The sequence below is a fragment of the Oryctolagus cuniculus genome, chromosome 11 (assembly GCF_964237555.1).
Source record: "Oryctolagus cuniculus chromosome 11, mOryCun1.1, whole genome shotgun sequence".
NCBI lineage: Eukaryota > Metazoa > Chordata > Mammalia > Lagomorpha > Leporidae > Oryctolagus > Oryctolagus cuniculus.
This window is the reverse complement of record NC_091442.1, coordinates 57,223,675-57,244,343: the sequence shown is the minus strand read 5'-3', so window position 1 is coordinate 57,244,343 and position 20,669 is coordinate 57,223,675. Positions and strand designations below refer to the sequence as shown.

The 20,669-nt window shown below is 55.2% G+C and overlaps 1 protein-coding gene across 5 annotated transcripts; it reads left to right on the top strand.

Moving 5' to 3' along the window:
• Positions 1-9,462: 9,462 nt before the first annotated feature.
• On the top strand, positions 9,463-18,573 carry NFE2 (nuclear factor, erythroid 2). Of its 5 annotated transcripts, none has more exons than XM_070052336.1 (3): positions 9,463-9,485; positions 16,069-16,242; positions 17,328-18,573. In XM_070052336.1, the coding sequence occupies exons 2-3, from the start codon at positions 16,129-16,131 to the stop codon at positions 18,333-18,335; spliced, it is 1,122 nt and encodes a 373-aa protein (XP_069908437.1). In that variant the 5' UTR covers positions 9,463-9,485; positions 16,069-16,128; the 3' UTR covers positions 18,336-18,573. The 5 variants fall into 5 exon arrangements, with proteins under 5 accessions (XP_069908437.1, XP_008254796.1, XP_051701573.1 ...); XM_008256574.4 differs by lacking the exon at positions 9,463-9,485 and adding an exon at positions 12,083-12,412; XM_051845613.2 differs by lacking the exon at positions 9,463-9,485 and adding an exon at positions 12,083-12,427.
• Positions 18,574-20,669: the final 2,096 nt, after the last annotated feature.

The window sequence follows — 20,669 nt, the reverse complement described above, 5'->3', positions numbered from 1 at the left end:
CTGAGTGACTGCTGTCTTATATCTTTTGAATTACCTTATCACCCTTCGCCAAGACTGCATCACATATGGCTAGCTGTATGGGGAGCAACATTGTTGTGAGCAGAACTCAAAGCTGCCCGGGCTCTCAGAGGAATCCGGTTTTCTCATCCCTTCCCAGGGCAGAGAGGCCCTTAGTTGGGCCCAGCGTAGTGTCTTTGTTTTTTCTTATTCCTCCCCCTCATCCTCCCCCTCTTCCTTTTCCTCCCCTCCCCCTCCCCCTCCTCCTTCTCCTTCCTCTTCCTCTTCCTCTCCCTCTTCTATTAACATTCATTTATTGGGACCAGTGCTGTGGTGTAGTAGGTTAAGCTTCTGCCTGCGGTGCCAGCATCCCATATGGGCGGCAATTTGAGTCCCAGTTGCTCTACTTTTAAAAATCCAGCTCTCTGCTGATGACCTGGGACAGCAGTGGAAGGTGGTCCAAGTCCTTGGGCCCCTGCATCTATGAGGGAGACCCGGAGAAAGCTCCTGGCTCCTGACTTCTGATCGGCCCAGCTTCCACCACTGTGGCCATTTGGGGAGTGAACCAACGGAGGGAAGACCTCTCTCTGTGCCTCTCCCCCTCCCTGTCTGTAACTCTAGCTGTTAAATATATAAATACATCTTAAGATTTACATATATATAATTATATATATCTTAAGATTTGTGTCTTAAGATGTATTTATTTATTTGAGAAGCAGAGTTACACAGAGAGAGGAAGAGATGGAGAAAGAGAGATCTTCCAACTGCTGATTCACTCTCTGGGTGGCTGCAACTGAGGCAGGCCAAAGCCAGGAACCTGGAACTCCATCCAGGTCTCCCACGTGGGTGCAGGGGCCAAGGACTTGGGCCATCCTCTGCTGTTTTTCCCGGGCCTTAGCAGGGAGCTGGATCAGAAGTGGAGCAGCCGGGACTGCAACTGGTGCTCATATGGGATGCCGGCCTTGCAGGCGGCGGCTTAACCCACTGCACCACTACGCCAACCCTTATCTGAGAACCTGGACAGGAATGCGGACTCCTACCGTGCAGATGTCCCTGAGCCCCGGTCACCATGACCCACGCTGCTGGCCCAGGAACCTTCCTCTACACCCAAACTTCCCTTTACAACCCGGGGTTCTTCTGCATTGATGAGAGGTTTCTAGACTTTACTCCCCACAGTAGTGCCTTTGCCTAGATCTTCCTTCTGCCTGGAATGTTCTTTCTTGTTTTTTCCTCCTAGGAAATTCATCCTTCAGGACTTGTTCAGTGAGGTCGGTGTTCCTGTTCTTTGTTCTCAGAGAAGGTGGTTTGCACAGTAAGTGAATTCAGCAGCTAGAACGCACTACGTAAATATTTGTGTAGTGAGCAACCACATATTATAGTCAGAACTAGACACCTTGGGGCATGTATAAAAAAGACAAGACATAAACTATAATCCCTCTCAATAAAAAATTTATTAGTTAACAATTTAATTCAGTGAAGGTTCTTTGATACTTATTTAATAATAATTACTAGGTGCACCCTAGATGTATCATTCAGCAGTACTGTGGGGCAGCTGGTTGACTAACCGGATGAGAGGCTTGTGTCCCACATCAGAATACGGGGTTCAGTCCCTGGTTCTGGCACTTAATGCAGCTTCCTGCTGATGCAGACCCAGGGGGGCTGCACTGATGCTCAGGTAGTTGGGTTCCTGCCATCCATGTGGGAGACCCAGATGGAGTTCCTGGCTCCCCCACTGCAGCCTCCTGCCTGTTGTGGGCATTTGAGGTCTGAATCAGAGGATGGAAGTTCTTTGTCTGTCTGCTTCTCACAGTCAGTACACATTTAAAAAAATGTATTCATTGGCCAGAGCCACGGCTCAATAGGCTAATCCTCCGCCTTGTGGTGCCGGCACACGGGGTTCTAGTCCCGGTCAGGGCGCCGGATTCTGTCCCGGTTGCCCCTCTTCCAGTCCAGCTCTCTGCTGTGGCCAGGGAGTGCAGTGGAGGATGGCCCAAGTGCTTGGGCCCTGCACCCCATGGGAGACCAGGAGAAGCACCTGGCTCCTGCCTTTGGATCAGCGCGGTGCGCCGGCCGTGGCGGCCATCAGAGGGTGAACCAACGGCAAAGGAAGACCTTTCTCTCTGTCTCTCTCTTTCACTGTCCACTCTGCCTGTCAAAAAAAAAAAAAATGTATTCACTATGGCCTGCATTGTGGCATAATGGGTTAAGCTGCCACCTGCAATGCCAGCATCCCACACAGGTGCCAGTTTGAGTCCCGCCTGCTCTGTTTCAGATCCAGCTCCCTGCTAATGTGCCTTGGAAAGCAGCAGAAGATGGCCCAAGTGCTGGCCCCTGCACCCACGTGGGAGACCTGAATGGATTTCCAGGTTCCTGGCTTTTTGTCTGGCCCAGCCCGGGCACTGCAGTCATTTGGAGAGTGAACCAGCAGATGGAAGATCTCTGTCTGTCTTTCCCTGTCTCCTTCTCTCTCTTTGTAATTCTGACTATCAAATAAATACATCCTTTAAAAAAATCTTGGGTTTTTTTTAAGTAGTAAGCATTTCTCTTTTAAAAAAGATTTATTTATTTATTTGAAAGTCAGAGTTATACAGAGACAGGAGAGGCATAGAGAGATCTTCCATCCGATGGTTTACTTCTCAATTGGCCGCAATGGCCGGAGCGGCGCTGATCTGAAGCCAGGAGCCAGGAGTTCTTCCAGTCTCCCATGTGGGTGCAGGGGCCCAAGGACTTGGGCCATCTTATACTGCTCACCCAGGCCATAGCAGAGAGCTGGATCAGAAGTGGAGCAGCCAGGACTCGAACCAATGCCCATATGGGATGCTGGTACTGCAGATGGTGGCTTTACCCATTACGCCACAGTGCCAACCCCCAAAATCTTGGTTTCAAAAAAATTGATTTAAGGCTAGTGCTGTGACAGAGCAGGTAAAGCTACCACCTGCAATGCTGGCGTCCCATATGGGATGCTAGCCTCGCAAGTGGCAGCTTAACCTACCGTGCCATAATGCCAGCCCTAGTATCCATTTTTTCTTTTTTTTCTGATACTTTTGTTCAATGGTAGTATAATATTAATACAAAGAAAAGAGATTTTATGTAGTTCCAATATCAAATTTTAAAAGATTTATTTTGGAAGGCAGTGGAGGATGGCCCAAGTCCTTGGGCCCTGCACCCCATGGGAGACCAGGAGAAGCACCTGGCTCCTGCCTTCGGATCAGCGTGGTGCGCCAGCCGCAGTGCGCCAGCCACGGCGGCCATTGGAGGGTGAACCAATGGCAAAAGGAAGACCTTTTTCTCTGTCTCTCTCACTATCCACTCTGCCTGTCAAAAAAAAAAAAAAAAAAAGATTTATTTTATTTATTTGAAGGTCAGAGTGACAGAGAGAAAAGGAAAGACAGAGAAAGAAGGAGCTTCCATCTGCTGATTCACTTCCCAGATGACAGGGAACTGGATCAGAAGTGGAAATGTGGGATTTGAACCAGTGCTCTGGTACAAGGTGCCAGTATCACAGGTGGCAGCTTAACCCACTGAACCACAACGTGGCTCCCCCTCATCCATTTTTTTTAAAAAGATTTATTTATTTATTTGAAAGGCAGAGTTACAGAGAGGCAGAGGTGGAGAGAGAGAGGTCTTCCATCTGCTGGTTCACTTCCCAGATGGCTAATCCAAAGCCAGGAGCCAGGGGCTTCTTCTGGGTCTCCCATGTGAGTGCAGGAGCCCAAGGACTTGGGCATCTTCTACTGCCTTCCCAGGCCACAGCAGAGAGCTGAATTGGAAGCGGAGCAGCCAGGGGACAGGAACCAGCACTCACATGGGATGCAGGCACGGCAGGTGGCAGCTTTACCCACTACACCACAGTGCCAGCCCCCCCATCACCCATTTTTAACTCATTTGCTTCTCACAATGACAAGTAAGGTAGTATTAATAATATTCCTAAATTACAGATGGGTAGAATTAGGCTCAGAGAGATTAAATAATTTTCCTGCCATCTTGAAGTAATGTCAGAGCCAAGGTTACAGCATAGGCATTTCTGAAACTGAAAATCCACTCTCTCTCTCTCTCTCTTTTTTTTTTTTTTTTTTTTTGACAGGCAGAGTTAGACAGTGAGAGAGAGACAGAGAGAAAAATCTTCCTTTTCTGTTGGTTCACCCCTGAAATGGTTGCTACAGCCGGCGCGCTGTGCCAATCCGAAGCCAGGAGCCAGATGCTTCTCCTGGTCTCCCATGCGGGTGCTGGCCCAAGCACTTGGGCCATCCTCCACTGCACTCCCAGGCCATAGCAGAGAGGTGGACTGGAAGAGGAGCAACTGGGATAGAATCCTGCGCCCCAGCGGGGATTAGAACCCGGGGTGCTGGCACCGCAGGTGGAGGATTAGCCAAGTGAGCCGTGGCGCTGGCCTCTCTCTTCTTTAAAGATTTATTTACTTATTTGAAATGCAGAGTTATAGAGAGGCAGAGGCAGAGAGAGAGAGAGAGAAAGAGAGAGAGAGATCTTCCATCCTCTGGTTCATTCCCCAGACGGCTGCAACGGCCAGAGCTGTGCTGATCCGAAGCCAGGAGCCAGGGGTTTCTTCCGGGTCTCCCATGCAGGTACAGTGGCTCAAGGACCTGGGCCATCTTCTACTGCTTTCTCAGGCCATAGCAGAGAGCAGGATTGGAAGTGGAGCAGCCAGGACTCAAACCAGCACCCATATGGGAAGCCGACACTGCAGGTGGTGGCTTTACCTGCTATGCCACAGTGCTGGCCCCTAAATGAGATTTCTAATTCTCCAATACCTACAATATTTGCAAAAGCAGTTAGAGAAGAGGAAGAGTGTGTAGTCAGAGAAAGTGTTGTAGATCTGGAACTTGAGCTGAACTAGACCTTGGAGAGCAGATGACAAGAAAGGAACCAACAAGAACACACTTTGTGTAATAAGCACTCTACGCACATTGCCTCACAGGGCCTGCAGCCGGAGCTCTGCTCCAAGCCTGCCCCATCTTTGTTTTTAAGATTTATTTTTATTCATTTGGAAGGTAGAGTTATAGGCATACAGAGAGAGAGAGCGCGCGCGTTTCCATCTGCTGGTTCACTCCCCAAATGGCTGTAACAGCCCAGGCTGGGCCAAGCCAAAGCCCGGAGCCAGGAGCTTCATCTGGGTCTTTTTTTTTTTTTTTTTTTTTTTTTTTTTTTTTTTTTTTTTGACAGGCAGAGTGGACAGTGAGAGAGAGAGAGAGAGAGAGAGAAAGGTCTTCCTTTTGCCATTGATTCACCCTCCAATGGCCGCCACGGCTGGCGCGCTGCAGCCAGCGCACTGCGCTGATCCGAAGGCAGGAGCCAGGTGCTTATCCTGGTCTCCCATGGGGTGCAGGGCCCAAGGACTTGGGCCATCCTCCACTGCCTTCCCTGGCCACAGCAGAGAGCTGGCCTGGAAGAGGGGCAACTGGGAAAGAACCTGGCGCCCCGACTGGGATTAGAACCCAGTGTGCGGGAGCCACTAGGTGAAGGATTAGCCTAGTGAGCTGCGGCGCCAGCTCATCTGGGTCTTCCACGTGGGTGGCAGGGGTCCAACCTGTTGGGTCATCTTCCGATGCTTTTTCCCAGGCCATTATCAGGGAGCTGAACCGGAAGGGAAGCAACCAGCACTTGAAGCGGCGCTCATATGGGATGCTGGCCTCAGTGCCGGCCTGTGCTCTCCCCTTTGACCGAGACAAAACTGAGGCCTGAGGAGGTTAATTGCTTTGCCCAAGTCCACACTGCTGTGTGTTGAGCTGAGTCTGAAGCTCAGATCTGTGTTACTGTCTACACCTCCTCGGATAGGCAGAAAGGGCCAGGGCGTGCATTCCAGGTGGAGGGGAGGAGCGAGCGGAGCGAGGGAGGTTGCCAGGGGCAGGTGCCTGTGGAAGGGGCAGCCAGCCTTCATCCTCTAAGAGCAGAGGACAGAACTTCCTAGGCAGCCCCGCCCACAGTAGATTGCAACAGTCGGGGCCAGGGGTTCTGGGGTTCCTGGAAGGTGACTGACGCCTGTAAGACCGGCACTGTGCCCATTCAGTGTCTAGAACAAGCCCCGGCCAGCGATGCTGGGATGGGGGTGCCGTAGCCAGAGCACTGGTTCCTGGAAGTTCCGCTCCGCCCCTCCTCAGCACACTGCCTGTCCTAGCCTTGGCCCCCTCCTAGAATCAGGCCGCCCACCGGCTCAGCTCCAACCAGTCTGTCCTCTGATAAGGCGCTCTAAGTTCCTCAATCCCTGGGGTGCTCTGGCCTCCAGGCATCTCAGCATTCATCTCCCCATAATGACAGATTCATTTCCTTTACTTTCTTTTGATTTTTTAAAGATTTATTTATTTATTTATTTGAAAGGCAGAGTTACAGAGAGAGAGGGAGACAGAGATCTTCCTGTCCACTGGTTCACTCCCTAAATAGCCGCAAAGGCTGGGGCTGGGCTAGGCTCAAGCCAGGAGCCAGGAGCTTCTTCCAGGTCTCCCACATGGCTGAAGGGGCCCAAGCTCTTGTACCATTTTCTGCTGCTTTCCCAGGTGCACTAGCAGGGAGCTGCATTGGAAGTGGAGCAGCCAGGACTCGAATCGGTGCCCATGTGGGACGCTGGCACTGCAGGCTGCGTTGTAACTCGCTGTGCCACAGCTCCGGCCCCAGATTTATTTTCTATTATTCCCTTTCTCCTTCCCAACAGCTCCACTGAGTCGCCATTATCATCATTATCTCTAGTTTTCAGGTGAGGAAACAAAGCTCAGAAAGATTGGGCTGCCCAAGGCCACGTAGTGAATGCCAGGACCCACACTCAGGTCTTTAGGTCCAAGGTTCTCAGGCTTCTCTTTGTAGATTAAAAAAAAAAAAAAAAAGATTTTATTTATTTATTTGAGATATAGAGTGTTCCAGACAAAGAGAGGGAGAGACAGAGAGAAAGGTCTTCCATCTGCTGGTTCTCTCCTCAAATGGCAGCAACGACTGGAGCTGGACTGATCTGAAGCCAGGAGCCAAGAGCTTCTTCTGGGTCTCCCATGCAGGTGCAGGGGCCCAAGGACTTGGGCCATCTTCCACTGCTTTCCAGGCCATAGCAGGGAGCTGGATTGGAAGAGGAGCAGCCAGGACTCAAACCGGCGCCCTTATCGGATGCCGGTGCTTCAGGCAGAGGATTAATCTAGTGTTCCACAGCGCTGGCCCCTTCTTTGTAGATTTGTAATCCAGCTCCAGGGGTTATTTCTTCTAGAAATAGCCTAGACTCATCTGTCAGCCTTCACCCATTTTGTGTCTGTGCTGGGCTCTGCAGCAGAGCCCAAGTCTCAGATGACAGCGTCTAGGAACCTCGGTCCTACTCAACTCCCTTGAGAATCCTAAGCGTGCATGGCCTGAGGCTGGGGCTCAGGCTCCCCTCTCTGAGAATTCTTATCTGGGGCTTGTGTTGTGCACAGCAGGTTAAACTGCCCCCCTGCAATGCCAGTATCCCCTATCTGAGCATCGGTTAGAGTCCTGGCTGCTCCACTTCTGATCCGGCTCTCTGCAAATGCGCCTGGGAAGCAGCAAAAGATGGCCCAAGTACCTGGACTCCTGCCACCTAAGTGGGAGACTCAGATGGAGTTCTGGGCTCCTGGCTTCAGCTTGGACCAGCCCAGGTCATCATAGATATTTTAGGGACTGAACCAGTGGATGAAGATCTCTCTCCTTCTCTCTCTTCCTGTGTCTCTTCCTTTTTCTCTACCACTCTGCCTTTCAAAGAAATCAATCTTAAGGGAATTTTAAGGGAAAAATTTTTAAGGGAATTTTAATTTTAAGGGAAAAAGATTATCTGACAAAAAGAACCTCTTCCAAGACCTTTCAAAAAATCCTGACCTTAGGGGCACTGCTGTGTCACCGCAGTGAAGACACTGCTTGGGAATCTCTTTGGGAACTCCAGCGTCTCATATCCAGGTGTCCGGTTTCCAGCTTCTGATCCAACTTCCTGCTAATGGGCACTCTGGGAGGCAGCAGGTGATGGCTCAGGTCCTTGAGTCCCTGCCACCCTCATGGGAGACCTGGATGGAGTTCCTGGCCCCGGGCTTCACCCCGGCTCAGCCCTGGCTGTTGCATGTCTTTGGGGGAATGGACCAGCAGATGGAAGATTTCTGTTTGTCTCTCTGTCGGTCTGCCTTTCAAAATAATTAATAAATAAAAGCCAAAAAAAAAAAAAAAAAAAACCGAACAAAAATCCTATCCTTGGGGTAGGCCGTTGGCCTAGTGGTTCGGATGCCCGTATCCCACATCAGAGTGCATCTGTTATTCATGTCCCAGCTCCAGCCCCTGACTCCCATTTCCTATTAATTCAGACCCTGAGATGCAACAGTGATGGCTCCAGTAATAAGGTTCCTGCCACACATTGGGGGGGCACCTGGACTGAGTTCCTGGCTTCCAGCTTCACTGTACCCCACCCCTCTGGGTCTTTGGAGAGTGAGCTAGCTGATGGGAGCTGAGTCTGTTTCTCTTTCTCTCTCTTAAATGAATAACAAAAGGAACATTAGGGACCAGCATCATGGCATAGCGGTTAAGGCACTGCCTGTGACAGTGGCTCCCATATGAGCACCGGTTCAAGTCCTGGCTGCTCCACTTCCGATTCAGCTCCCTGCTAATGGGCCTGAGAGCAGATGATGGCCCAGATGCTTGAGCCCCTGCCACCCTTGTGAGAGACCTGGATGAAGCTTCTGGCTCCTGGCTTCGGTGTGGCCCAGTCCCAGCCATTGCGGCTGTTCGGGGTGTGAACCAATGGATGAAAGATCTCTGTCTCACTGTAACTCTGCCTTTCAAATAAACAAACAAACAAACAAAAAAAACCAGAACATGAAAAAAATCCTATCTTTACTCAAACTGAAACACAAAGAAAAATGAAGGGATGGCTCAGGAGATGTGTGTCCATACCTGGGCCTCGGTTCATACCACTCTGCTTTAGTAAGAGGGGCCTCCCTATTCCCTGATCCCTGAGGGCCACTCCCCCTCCCCCAGCCTTCGGGGTAACTGCCCGGCTCTGCGGCCTAGGATAACGCCCAGCCCTCCCCTTGCCCCCCTGTGGCTGCCTCCCCTTTCCGTCTGTTGAGAGAGGAAGCCAGCAGGAGGCGGGTGCAACCCTGCAGGGCACTGATAAAGGGCTGGCCCTGCCCCCGCCCTCTGGGGCTGCTGCGGTCAGACCAACAGGCTGGCAGGGCAAGGCAGCCAGCTCCCTGTGGGACTCACGGCCCTCCCCCCTGGTTCCACCTCTGCCCACCCCGCCCTTCTGGGGAAGCTGGTTGCATAACCCCCTGAGGGGTTTGGCAACATTGCCTGTGGCTTGACCTGATGCTGGTGGTGCTGTGCCCATGCACTGTGTGGGTGAGCAGGGGTGGGTTCACCAGGGGAGACACAGCAAGCCAACCTCGAAAGGAGCGAATGACCCGGCTAGGTGGAGAATAATGAAACAGTGAAAGCTACCTGGCCATGCTTCGCTCCGCATCCTCTCTCTGCAACCTCTGCTGTGTGGGAGAATCTCAAGGGTAGGAAAATCTCAGGCGTGGATTCTGCCCATCCGGGCTGGCACTCACCTACCACCCTGCAAACTGAATCAAAGAAGGCAACCCAGGCGGAAGGGCGCTGACAGGGACTTCAGGGGTCTGGGGGAGGGGGAGAGAGAGCCCGTCCTGCCCCCTGAGGGCTGGCAGGGGTGTTGTGCGGGCAGGACACAGCCTAGGTGGGGGTTAGGTGGGGGACACTTCCACCTGACCAGAGCCTGAGAGAAGGCTGTGTGCTCACTTAGCTCACTCTATGCCACCCTGGCTGTCCCCACAAGTAACTAGTAGAGGACTTGCAACACTTGTAGGTGTTCCTGCTGCTCACGGGATCGGATGGAGTTCGATCTTCCTAGCTTGACTTCCAGGACCCCTTAGGATCTCGTGCCAGCCACATTTTCCAAGCTTAGCTCCTAACTGCTTCTCACTCCCTGTCCTGCCCTGGTAAAGCCAAAGCTGGACTCTGAGTTGTGCGTCTCCATGTCTTTACCCGTTGGCTCACAATAGTCTTTTCCCACTTCTCTGTCTGGGGCATTTCCAGCTCACTCCTCCAGGAAGCCTCCGCTGATTTCCACCAGGGGGGATGTATTTCCTCTTCTGCTCTACACCACTTCATAGAGACCTGTATCCAGGTGATTTCCCACTGTGAGTGAGGATACGGACTGTCTCATTCATCTTTATCTTCCTGGAATGCAAGACGGAGCAAGGCTCCACTGACACCTGTCGAATGCGTACGCTGGGTCTGCAGACCTGAACTGGTGCTCCCCACACCCCTAGCCCAGGAAGCCATGATGCTCCGTGCAAGATCTGTGAGAGTGGGAGGCGAGCTGATGACCTCAACGCACGCTCCAAGTGGGTTCAGAATCTACGGGTGACCTGGGCGTGAGTCTGGGCCGCAGTCTTGGCATTCGGACACAGCGCACATATTCAGGTCCCTCTGAGGGAACAAGAGGTGGTGACAGTCACTTTTTTTTTTTTTAAGATGTATTTATTTATTTGAAAGTCAGAGTTACACAGAGAGAGGAGAGGCAGAGAGAGAGAGAGGTCTTCCATCCGATGGTTCACTCCCCAATTGGCCGCAACAGCCGGAGCTGTGCCAATCTGAAGCCAGGAGCTTCTTCCCAGTCTCCCATGTGGGTGCAGGGCCCCAAGGACCTGGTCCATCTTTCACTGCTCTCCCAGGCCACAGCAGAGAGCTGGATCAGAAGTAGAGCAGCCCGGTCTCGAACTGGCGCCCATATGGGATGCCAGAGCTTCAGGCCAGGGTGTTAACCCACTGCGACACAGCGTCGGCCCCGGTGACAGTCACTCTTGCGGCTGATTGTTCAGTGACACCAGGTTACAGAGAGTCCACGAGCACTTGCTGGAATTCAGCGCAGTGAACCGTGGGTTTCACGTGGATGTGGATTATTCCCAGCCCACGCCAGCTGCACAGGAGGCCCCTCATGCTTGCGGCACTGCCTCCTTACTTGTTGTGCTGTGCTGTCGGGGTGGGGGGTGTCTTAGGGAAGAACTGGGATGGTGGGTGCTGGGGGCACACAGAGCACCTACAGCACCTGTTCTTTATCAATGAGGAGCATTCTTCCTCAACGCTGAACACCATCCTATCAGAGACTGCTCGCTGGGCGTCAGCACTGCCTTGGGGTGGCACCTGTCCACTTCCCCAGTCTTAATGTTTCCAATGATCTCAAAACCCCAGGAGAAGAAAGAAACAGAGAAAAAGTGCCAGCTGCAGACAAAAGGATCGCAGCCGGACAGGCAAAGAACTTTCAGAGCTGAAAGTCACCGAAAGCTAAGAGGAAGGATAACTCCTTTCTCCCGGTCTCCCGTGGGAGATCTGTTTGCCCTGGGGCTTGGAGGCCACAGGGTGACTGGGCAAGCTCAAGGGGTCTGTGTTGGCCTCACAGAGAGCTGCCATGGGGGCTGGGAGTTGGACCTGACATCCTACACACACGTGTCCTGGTGTGTCCAGGGTCCCAAGGTGCCTAGGCTGGAAGAAAGGAGGACAGAGGACACCCGGGGGTCCCTTTTCAGAGAGGTGAATAATCTCCCTGCCGGGCAGCCCCCCACCCACCTCTGCTCTCTCTCACACAGAGGAAAAGCCAGGCCAAGAAAGAGGCTTTTGTGCTAGGATATCTGAGGCTGAGGGGGAGGGGAGGCTGCAGGTGACAGGGTACATCAAAGCAGCCTGCCCCTCCTCTCCAAATCCCCCTGCCCATTCCCGGAGCCAGGCTTTCCTTAACTGAAGGCTTTGACCTAAACGCCCACCCACCCAACCAGCTGCAGCGAGACGGCTATCCTCCCTTCGACAGTCCTCCACCTCGCCGTGACCCCGTCTCCAGGACCCCGAGAGCTGGCTTTGGGGGCAGAGGACAGACACAACCTGCATAGAGTTTACAGGTCACTTTGGAGAGGTCCTGCAGGTTGGAACGCATCATGCGCGCAGAAGAAACGCAGCCCTGGCCGGGCTCCTGGGCAGCCAAAGAGGCCGGGAGAGGCTTGGAGCCCTGTGTGCCCCCGCTGGCTGGGAGCAAGGTGGGGGCGGGCTGTGGGCAGAAACCACACTGGGCTCAAGTTTCCTCTCTTGGCCAGAAGGGGCAGAAGGAGAGGAGGGCCACGGGGAAAGGGGAGGGTTGGAGGAAGGACTGAGAACTCGGGAGGCCAGGGCTCCAGACCGAGAGCGAGCCCGTGCGCCTGCCTCCGGGTTCACTGCTCTCAGCACAGCCTGAGCCTCCAGGCTCAGAGCTCGGCCATGGCCGGGGGGCGGGACAAAGCCCTTGCGGGAGCTTAGAGGTACAGAGATCCTGGCCCAGGAGGTGTCAGCTCAGACCCAGCCTGCCCAGAGACGCCAGTTGGAACCTCAACTCTCTCCTTACCCAGCTTGCTCGCTCGTGCACGCTTGGACTCTGCCACAGGTGCCGGAAGGCAGGGTGGGCGCGGGTGTGTGTGTGTGTGGGGGGGGGGGTTCCTGTGAGATCCTGGGGCAGGCTGGGGAGGGGGAGGCCAAGGAGTGAGGGAGACAGCAGCAACTTTCCATAGGTTCCCAGGAGACCTCAGACCTCCCCACACTGCCCTAGGTTAGGAATTGGCACCTGGGAGAACTCCCCTGGGAGAAGACCTGCATAGCTTCCTGAGTGCCCTGGGATCCTTGGGGTGGGAGGCAGTGGATGGGGACCGGTGGTCGCCTGAGGGCTGCCCTGAGCGGGCAACAGACTTCCAGGTACATGATACCGTCCTCCCCCTGGCCCATTGCATTCTTCTCGGTCCAGCCAGCTGTGGAGGTTTGGGGGAAGCTAAACAATTGAGGACTTCTGAGAAGTGGCATGACTGGGTAGGGGGTGCTGGGTTCCAGCTTCCCCTTGCCCCTTCTCTGCACAGGAGAGATCAGCTAGACCTGGAAGGGACAGGAAGGCGGGCGAACCCCACCAGAGCTCCTGGTGGCCTGAGAGCCAGGGGGCAGAGGAGCATCCTCTGCTGGGACTCTCCACGCAATGTCCCAACAGACTGGAGCTTGGGGTCAAGGGGTGGAGTGCGGGATGCCAGGAGCTGGTCCCCTCTCCCTGTTCTCCCTCTCTCTCTCACACACACACACCGCTCAGTCCTCTTTGTCCCCAGAGGACGGAGACCCCCATGATCAAAGCTCTCTTCCCTTTCCCTGAGGTCTGCCTCTCCTTCTTTGAGGGTTCTCCCTAGTCTTTCTAAGGGGGCTGCTCCCCCACCGTGCCACATCCCAAGTTTTGTGGCTCCCTTCCCATCCCTACTGCCTCTAGGGATGCCTGGACAGGTGGGGTGGTCTGAGCAAGCCCCCTCCCTCGTCATTCCTGCTCGTCAAGGAAGTTAGGGGCCCTGGGACAGTGGTGGAGGCCCAGAGTCATCCTCTCCCCGCGCCACCCTCCTCGCTCTGTACCCCCAAACATAAGACTCTGCACAATTCTGCGAGTATTTAGGGCTTGTGAGAACAATCTCTCTGGAGAGGACCATCAGGATGAGAGTGAGGAGGATGGATTTTAGCCCCTAAAGATGGCTCCAGTCCTACCTGGTCCACAGTATTGGGAACTAAGAGGAGGAGCAGCCAACCAACTCAGTGGGAGTGGGAATAAGGGGACTGACCCCCCAAATGCAGGCGAAACTGTAAGGTGGGAGATGCTCATTGCTAAGGAAGGGGGGCACAGGGAAGCCCACCCGTCTTTCCCAGGGTGGCCCCTGTGGGGTTCCAGCTGAGCCAGTTCTGACTATGCTGCCTCCCTGACCTGTCCCTCTGAGGGATAGCCTCCTGGGGCCCAGTGGTGGTCTCTATCTGATATACAGATCCTCTCCAGCCGGCCCTTGAGCGTCTGGGAGAAGCCTCCCACTCCCCCTGGAGCCTGCTGCAAACTGCTGGTTGGAGCTGATTCTGGGGTTGTCCTTAAACTCCCTCTGCCCCAGCCTCCCAGCTGCCCTCGCTTCCCTTCTGAGCCCCAGGTCTTCCCGAGAGGGAGCGGATTCCTCGGCTCAGAGACAGGACAGGGCTGCCTGGCTCAAGGTTCAAAGCTAGAAGTCTAAGGATCACCTACTGGGCTCCTCTGGCGCCTGGGAATTCGGTTCCGAGGTCTGGGGAGCCTCTCGAGTCTGTGTGTTCGCATGGCCCCGGGTTGATGCAGTGCACGATACATGTGTGACTTCTGAGACAGACACAGCACCACGGCCTCTCACGGCAGTGGGGTTCTCTAGTTCGCTATTTAAGGGAGGAGACAGAATTTGGCCTTTGGAAGCGATTTGCTTGAGGAATGGAGAATCCGGTTCCCTGCCTCCCGGGGCAGGCTCTGTATACAGCACCTGGGTGTCAGATCCGGGAAGACAGAAGGGGGATGGGGTGCTTAAGGAACTATGAGGCAAGAGTGGATGTCCCTGCCCCCAAAACCCCTTCTCCATTCACTTTGCCTTTGGGCAATTTCCGCCAGAACCTGGGTGGGGGAGGGTGGGGTTCCGGTGTTGAAATGGCCTCCTGGACAGACATAAACACCCCACCCACCGTGCCTGCTGGCTGAAGGAGGACCTGTACCTCCACCAACTCCCAGTTGCAAGCAGAGAGAGGCACAGGCTAGGAGAGATCCTCTTTCGAAAGGGTCATCTGTAGTCGTTCCCCCCCCCCCGACCCCCGGCCCCGGCTTTGTGGTCCAGCCAAAGAATGGGCTCCGTGTGAAACAGCTGTGGCGGGCCAGCCTTGCGGCGGGTGGTCAGGGGTCCGGCTATCTAAGGTCATCCAGGGCTACCCTCTGCACTCTGCGGGCTTCCTTCATCCCCAGCCTGCTTCCCATCCTTGCATGGTGCTGCGTGCACGTGCGCTGAGATCAGGAGGCCCTGGACAAAACTCTGCGGCCTCTTGTTCTGCTTGTTGAAGACAAGGACAGATGTGGGCAGTGATGGGTGTCAGGAGCTGGGGAGCTGGGATGAGAAGAGGGACTGACGCACAGACAGATCTGCGCAGGAGTGAAGCGCACGCCGCCCCTGCAGGAAGGACCTCCGAGATCAGGTTGTCTAACTCTGCTTTCACAAAGAGGAAACAGGCCCAGAAGCGACATGGCCTGCCCAACCTCCCGCTGCCGCTGCTGGAGCCCAAAACAGAAGCAGCGGCGCTGGAGGGGAGTGCACACTGAGGGGTCTAAAGGGAAACTGCCCAGGAGAGGGAAGAGGCTGCAAGTCCGCGGGGAGAAGTGACCACGTCAGTGCCAGCAGAGGCTTGGGATACGCAGACCCAGGACAGGGCTGGCAGGTGCCGGCGAGGCCAGGAGGGTCGTGTTCCAGGCCTCATGCTGCTGTGGGTCTTGGCTTCTGAACCCACTCTACAGGACCTTTGTGAAAGTCACTCTCCTGACCGATGCTCACAGAGGCCCTGCACAACCCCCTGAAAAGCACTTAGTAATTCATTGTTAGGGTGCTTACGCTAACCTCGCAAGAGGAAAGACCCCTGGCTTTAAGGGTTGAGGTATGGCCAAGATGACCCTGTGGGGACACAAGGCCAAGGTCCAGTGTCTGCAGAGTCCACTCCTCCTCTGCCCCTGCTGCCTGCAGCTGATAAGCCTCTTATCTGGCCCAGGCAGGGGAGGGCAGGGCTGCTATCAGCACCCAGGCCTGGGCCACATGCTGGAGAAAGCTGTCTGTGTGGCTCTTCCCATAACACACTCCTTGGGGGATCCCCCAAGCGTGCACTCTCATCCTGGGAAGAAAAGGCTGAGATCTTGAAGCTGAAGACGGACGAGGAAAGCAGGGGTGGCCCCTGATGTTGCCCCAGACTTCCAACCCAAACCAAAAAGACTGCCCTGGCCAGGAGTACATTTCTAGGGCGGAAGAGGTAAGGGAGAGAGAGAGAAGGCATCCTGTCCGAAGACCAGGTAAAGTCCTACTGTGCTCCCACATGAGCTGAGCGGCCTGAGTAGGTGAGCGGGCGGTCTCACACCCCACTTGCTTTGAGCTCTAAGGGGCTGAGGAGCTCAGGATGGGCGAGGGCTCTCTTGCTTCAAGGCCACTGGGGGAAGGAGAGACTCGCTGAGCCCAGCAGGAGCGGTTCTCACACCTTTCTCCTTTGGCGCAGGTTGCTGGGGTCGTTCGGGCTTTGGGGGAACCTGGACCAGACAGACCCTGGCCCAGTAGGATGCCCCCGTGTTCCCCCCAGCAGAGCAGGAACAAGTTGACACAGCTGCCCACTCCAGAGCTGGGCGAGATGGAACTGACTTGGCAAGAGATCATGTCCATCACCGAACTGCAGGTGAGCGGGGTGGGGGGGCGGGGCGGGGAGCCTGGCCTGCACTGGATGGAGGCAGCAGGTGGGAGCAAGCGGGGCCCAGGCTGGAAGTGTTCCAGGCTGGGAAAGAGAGGGCTGGACTATGTGGGAGATGTGGATGGGAGACTCTGGGGAGTCTGGGGGAACCTGGGGAGTGTGCATTAGCGGGGACAGGAGTGCTGGGGAGCGGAGGGGAGGGTCTGAGGGGCGAGGGCAAAGCTCACTCAGCAGCCATGCTGCTCACGGCTCCACGCTGCCTCTGGCTCTGTCCTCCCTCCCTCTTCTCCAGTCCTGCCATCTCCTCCTCCCTGCTCTTAGCAACCGAGACCTCCCCCCAGGTAGCAGGGCAGCAGTTCAGGGGCCTCGGAAGGGAAGGGGAGTCCAGCCATGCTGGGGTCCTCTCCCCCTGCTCCCTGGACAAAGGGGTGTCTGTTGGCCTAACAATGAGGCCTTTGTCCCCAGCTGGGTTGGAGCAGGGTGGCTCCCCTATGTGGGTTGGGGGCCCTGTCTGCAGCACGTTCTCTCCTCCTCGCTGCACCTGGGCAGGGACAGAGGGACACAGGAGGAGAGGGCCGAGCTCCTGCCAGTTCCCCAAAGTGCTTCTCGGCCCCTGGCCCCAGCTCTGCGCCCGCCCTCTTTCCCTCCCCTGCCTCGGGGCCTGACGGACGCCCTTAGGATCTGCCCTGGGCCCTCCTTCCAGGTAGCAGCTCCCCCTGCTGGGCACCCAGGGCATGGCTGGGGCCTGGACTTGACCCTTTGACCCCAGATAACTGCAGCAGGAAAGGGTCATCTTGGCTACCAACGCCTTGCCTTCTCCCTGAAGGAAAGAAAGGCTCCTGGGCCATTCGAACCCCGGGAGCTGTTCCAGCATTAGGTAGACTGTTCTGAATCTGACCTCGCTGTCCTTCTTGCTCTCCCCGCATTGCTAACACAGCTCTGCAGGAAGCCTCGTCGGTTTTCGGCATTTCTCTCTGTTCTCTTGCTACTGGCCTTTTCCGAGGGGCCCAGCTTTGTCCTGAGTTTTCACTTCCTCAGCCTCCCTCCCAACCTCTTTATGTCTTTCCTTGCAGGGCCTAAACGCTCCAAGTGAGCCATCGTTTGAGCCCCAAGCCCCAGCCCCTTTCTCTGGACCCCTGCCCCCACCAGCTTACTGCCCCTGCTCCGTCCCCCCGGATGCTGGCTTCCCCCTGCCCCCACCACCTTATGAGCTCCCAGCACCCACATCCCACGTCCCAGACGCCCCCTACCCCTACAACAACATGGCCGGTCCAGTCTCCAAGCCACTGACCCTCTCAGGCCTGCTCAACGAGCCTCTCCCAGACCCCTTAGCCCTCCTGGACATTGGGTTGCCTGCAGGGCCGCCCAAGCCCCAAGAAGACCCAGAATCCGACTCGGGATTATCCCTCAACTACAGCGACGCCGAGTCTCTCGAGCTGGAGGGGACAGAGGCCGGCCGGCGGCGCGGCGAGTACTTGGAGATGTACCCAGTGGAGTACCCCTACTCACTCGTGCCCAGCGCCTTGGTCCACCCCAGCTACACCTTGCCACCCGCCGAGGCCCCCTTGGCCCTAGAGCCCTCGTCAGGCCCTGTGCGGGCCAAGCCGAGCGCACGCGGGGAGGCCGGGAGTCGGGATGAGCGCCGGGCCCTGGCCATGAAGATCCCGTTCCCTACGGACAAGATCGTCAACCTACCGGTAGACGACTTTAACGAGCTGCTGGCGCGCTACCCGCTGACGGACAGCCAGCTGGCCTTGGTCCGGGACATCCGCCGGCGGGGCAAGAACAAGGTGGCCGCCCAGAACTGTCGCAAGAGAAAGCTGGAGACCATCGTGCAGCTGGAGAGGGAGCTGGAGCAGCTGGGCAGCGAGAGAGAGCGGCTTCTCAGGGCCCGAGGGGAGGCTGACCGGACCCTGGAAGTCATGCGCCAACAGCTCACCGAGCTGTACCGGGACATCTTCCAGCACCTACGGGATGAGTCAGGCAACAGCTACTCCCCAGAAGAGTACGTGCTGCAGCAGGCTGCCGATGGTGCCATCTTCCTGGTGCCCCGAGCGACCAAGGCGGAGGCCACAGACTGAACTGGCTCAGGGTGGAGAGTGGGCTTGGTGATGGGGAGTTCCCTCCCTTCTGATAAAGGGACTCCCCGACCCCAGACCCAGATAAAGCAGACTTATTTAGACCAATGTGGGAACCCTGCTGTTCACTGAGGCTTGCCTTGGGGCAGCTCGTGTGGGGGTTGGGCCAGAACCTTTTTTCCCTGACCTCTCACCTCCAGCCCTGTCCCAGCTTTGGTCTATAAAGCGTTCTGCACAAACAGCCTTCTACTGCGTCTACCTTTGCGATGATGGTGAAGCTGGGCGCTCAGAGCACTACTTGTTGGGGTCCAGGGCTGGGCGGATGCTGCCAGGTTCATTCTCTTTTCCCTCCAGAGCTCGCCTGAGAAGTCAAGAAAACGTGGGCTTCAAGAGGGTGGAGATCCAGCCGTCTAAACTCCTTTAGTCAGGGGCGTGGATCGTCTGAGGAGCTCCCCGCCCCATTTCCTGGGAGCCCCACAAACTGGTGATGCCCTGAGATCTCTTTGGAACACACACACACACACACACACAGCCTTTCATTCTGTCCTGCCCCCACTTCACCTCTCAGCCTGGGTGCTGAAGTGCCAGGGCTCTCAGGAGGCTGGGCGAGCGGTTCTCCACTCGGGAATCTGACCAGACACCACAGCTTTAGAGGTTTCACACCACGGGGCTCCACAGTGGAATCAAACACGTACGTCCTGTAGAACTTCCTCTTCCTGGTTCTATCACAGCCCAGCACCAGTCGCTGCCTTGGGGCCCTCCACTTCTACATCCTCAGATGTGCGTTGTTAGGTGCTCTCCCTGCACCCTTGAAACAGATACAGGGACCTGGAGTTTGGCTCCTTAGGCGCATCACCTAAAATCCAACCAGCCCTCCCTCTACACATCTCCTTGAACTCAAGGGGATCCCGATTTCCCACTTCGGCACATCCACGGCTCCACACCTGAAACACCTTACTGTTACCCTTCAACCCGGTTTTCCTATCATCCCACAGGGAATCCTCATCCCAGGTCTGATGCAAGTATAGATGGGCAGCTCCAAGAGCCCACAGCAGGGACAGGGCACAGGCGGTGGGTGCTCAAGCCCACTGAGAAACATGCCGTGTAGCCAAGCTTTATGGAATGAAAGCAACCCGAGTTTCCTGTTAGTACAGGGCCCACTTGTCAACTTTGTCTCAGAGAACTGAAAACGTTCACATGTTAAGTTGTAAAATGCAGAGCTAACTGCTCAAGTTTTAAAATTCATCTTTGGGTAGAATGAAAAAAATCCAATGTCCCGAACACAACCCACAGGCAAATTCAACTATTTACCTGACCTCATCACTTCAAGCCCTAGGACCTGAAGGTGCAGCCTCCTCTCAGATTGTTACCAGGCAAGACCATTCTGGAGCTGCCACGTCGACCTATAGCCAAGCTGGGAACATCAACTTGGACCAGAGGTCTTACCTTGAATTCCCTCATTTGTATAAAACAAAGCACAGCACATGAAACCTAAAGCCATTTAATATAAATAAATGCAAAACCTCTCCTGGCCAACTTGTCAAACAAGTAGAGCTCTTCAAAAGGCTATCCTGTGGTGTTCCAGCCCAGATGTTGGGATGCAGAGTTCCCCTAACCCACACCTCACTCTTCCTCTGCTGAACAGGCTGGGCCAATCTTTCTGGAATGCAGAAAGATAGAAAGCATTTGCTGGAGCACAATTACTGCTTCTGAATGCTTGTCTCATCAGCTTGTCAGCGCGATCTACCACGTGAACTTCACAAATCCTAGCTCCCAAGACTCAACACAGCTCACTGGCGGCTGGCTTCCCAAGCCAGGAGTGGAGACATGGCTGTTGGAGCAGCCTGACACTGGCTTGCTGTCCGAGTGCCCACTGGCTCTAAACCATGATCCTGAATGCGGCAGTGTCAATGCAGCACACCGTCTCAGTCAGGAACCAACCCCCATTTAAAAGCTGCCATGTTGGGCAGCTTGTTCTGCCCCCAGAAGGGAAAGGCAGTCAGTTGATCTGAGACATGGAGTCAAGGCAACTGCCTGTGGCTGGTGCCACCACACAGCAAGTTAAAGCCCCAGTCTGTGGTGCTGGCATCCCACATCGTTGTGGTCCAAGTCCCAGTGGCTCCACTTCTAATCCAGTTCTCTGCTATGGTCTGGGAAAGCAGTGGAAGATGGCCAAGTCCTTGGGCCCCTGCACCTGCATGGGGGATCCAAGAGGCTCCAGGCTTTGGATTTTTACAGCTCTGGCTGTTGTAATCTGGAGAGCAAACCAGAATATGGAAGATCTTTCTCTGCCTCAATGTCTTACCAAGACCAGTTTATCACTGATATCCTACATTT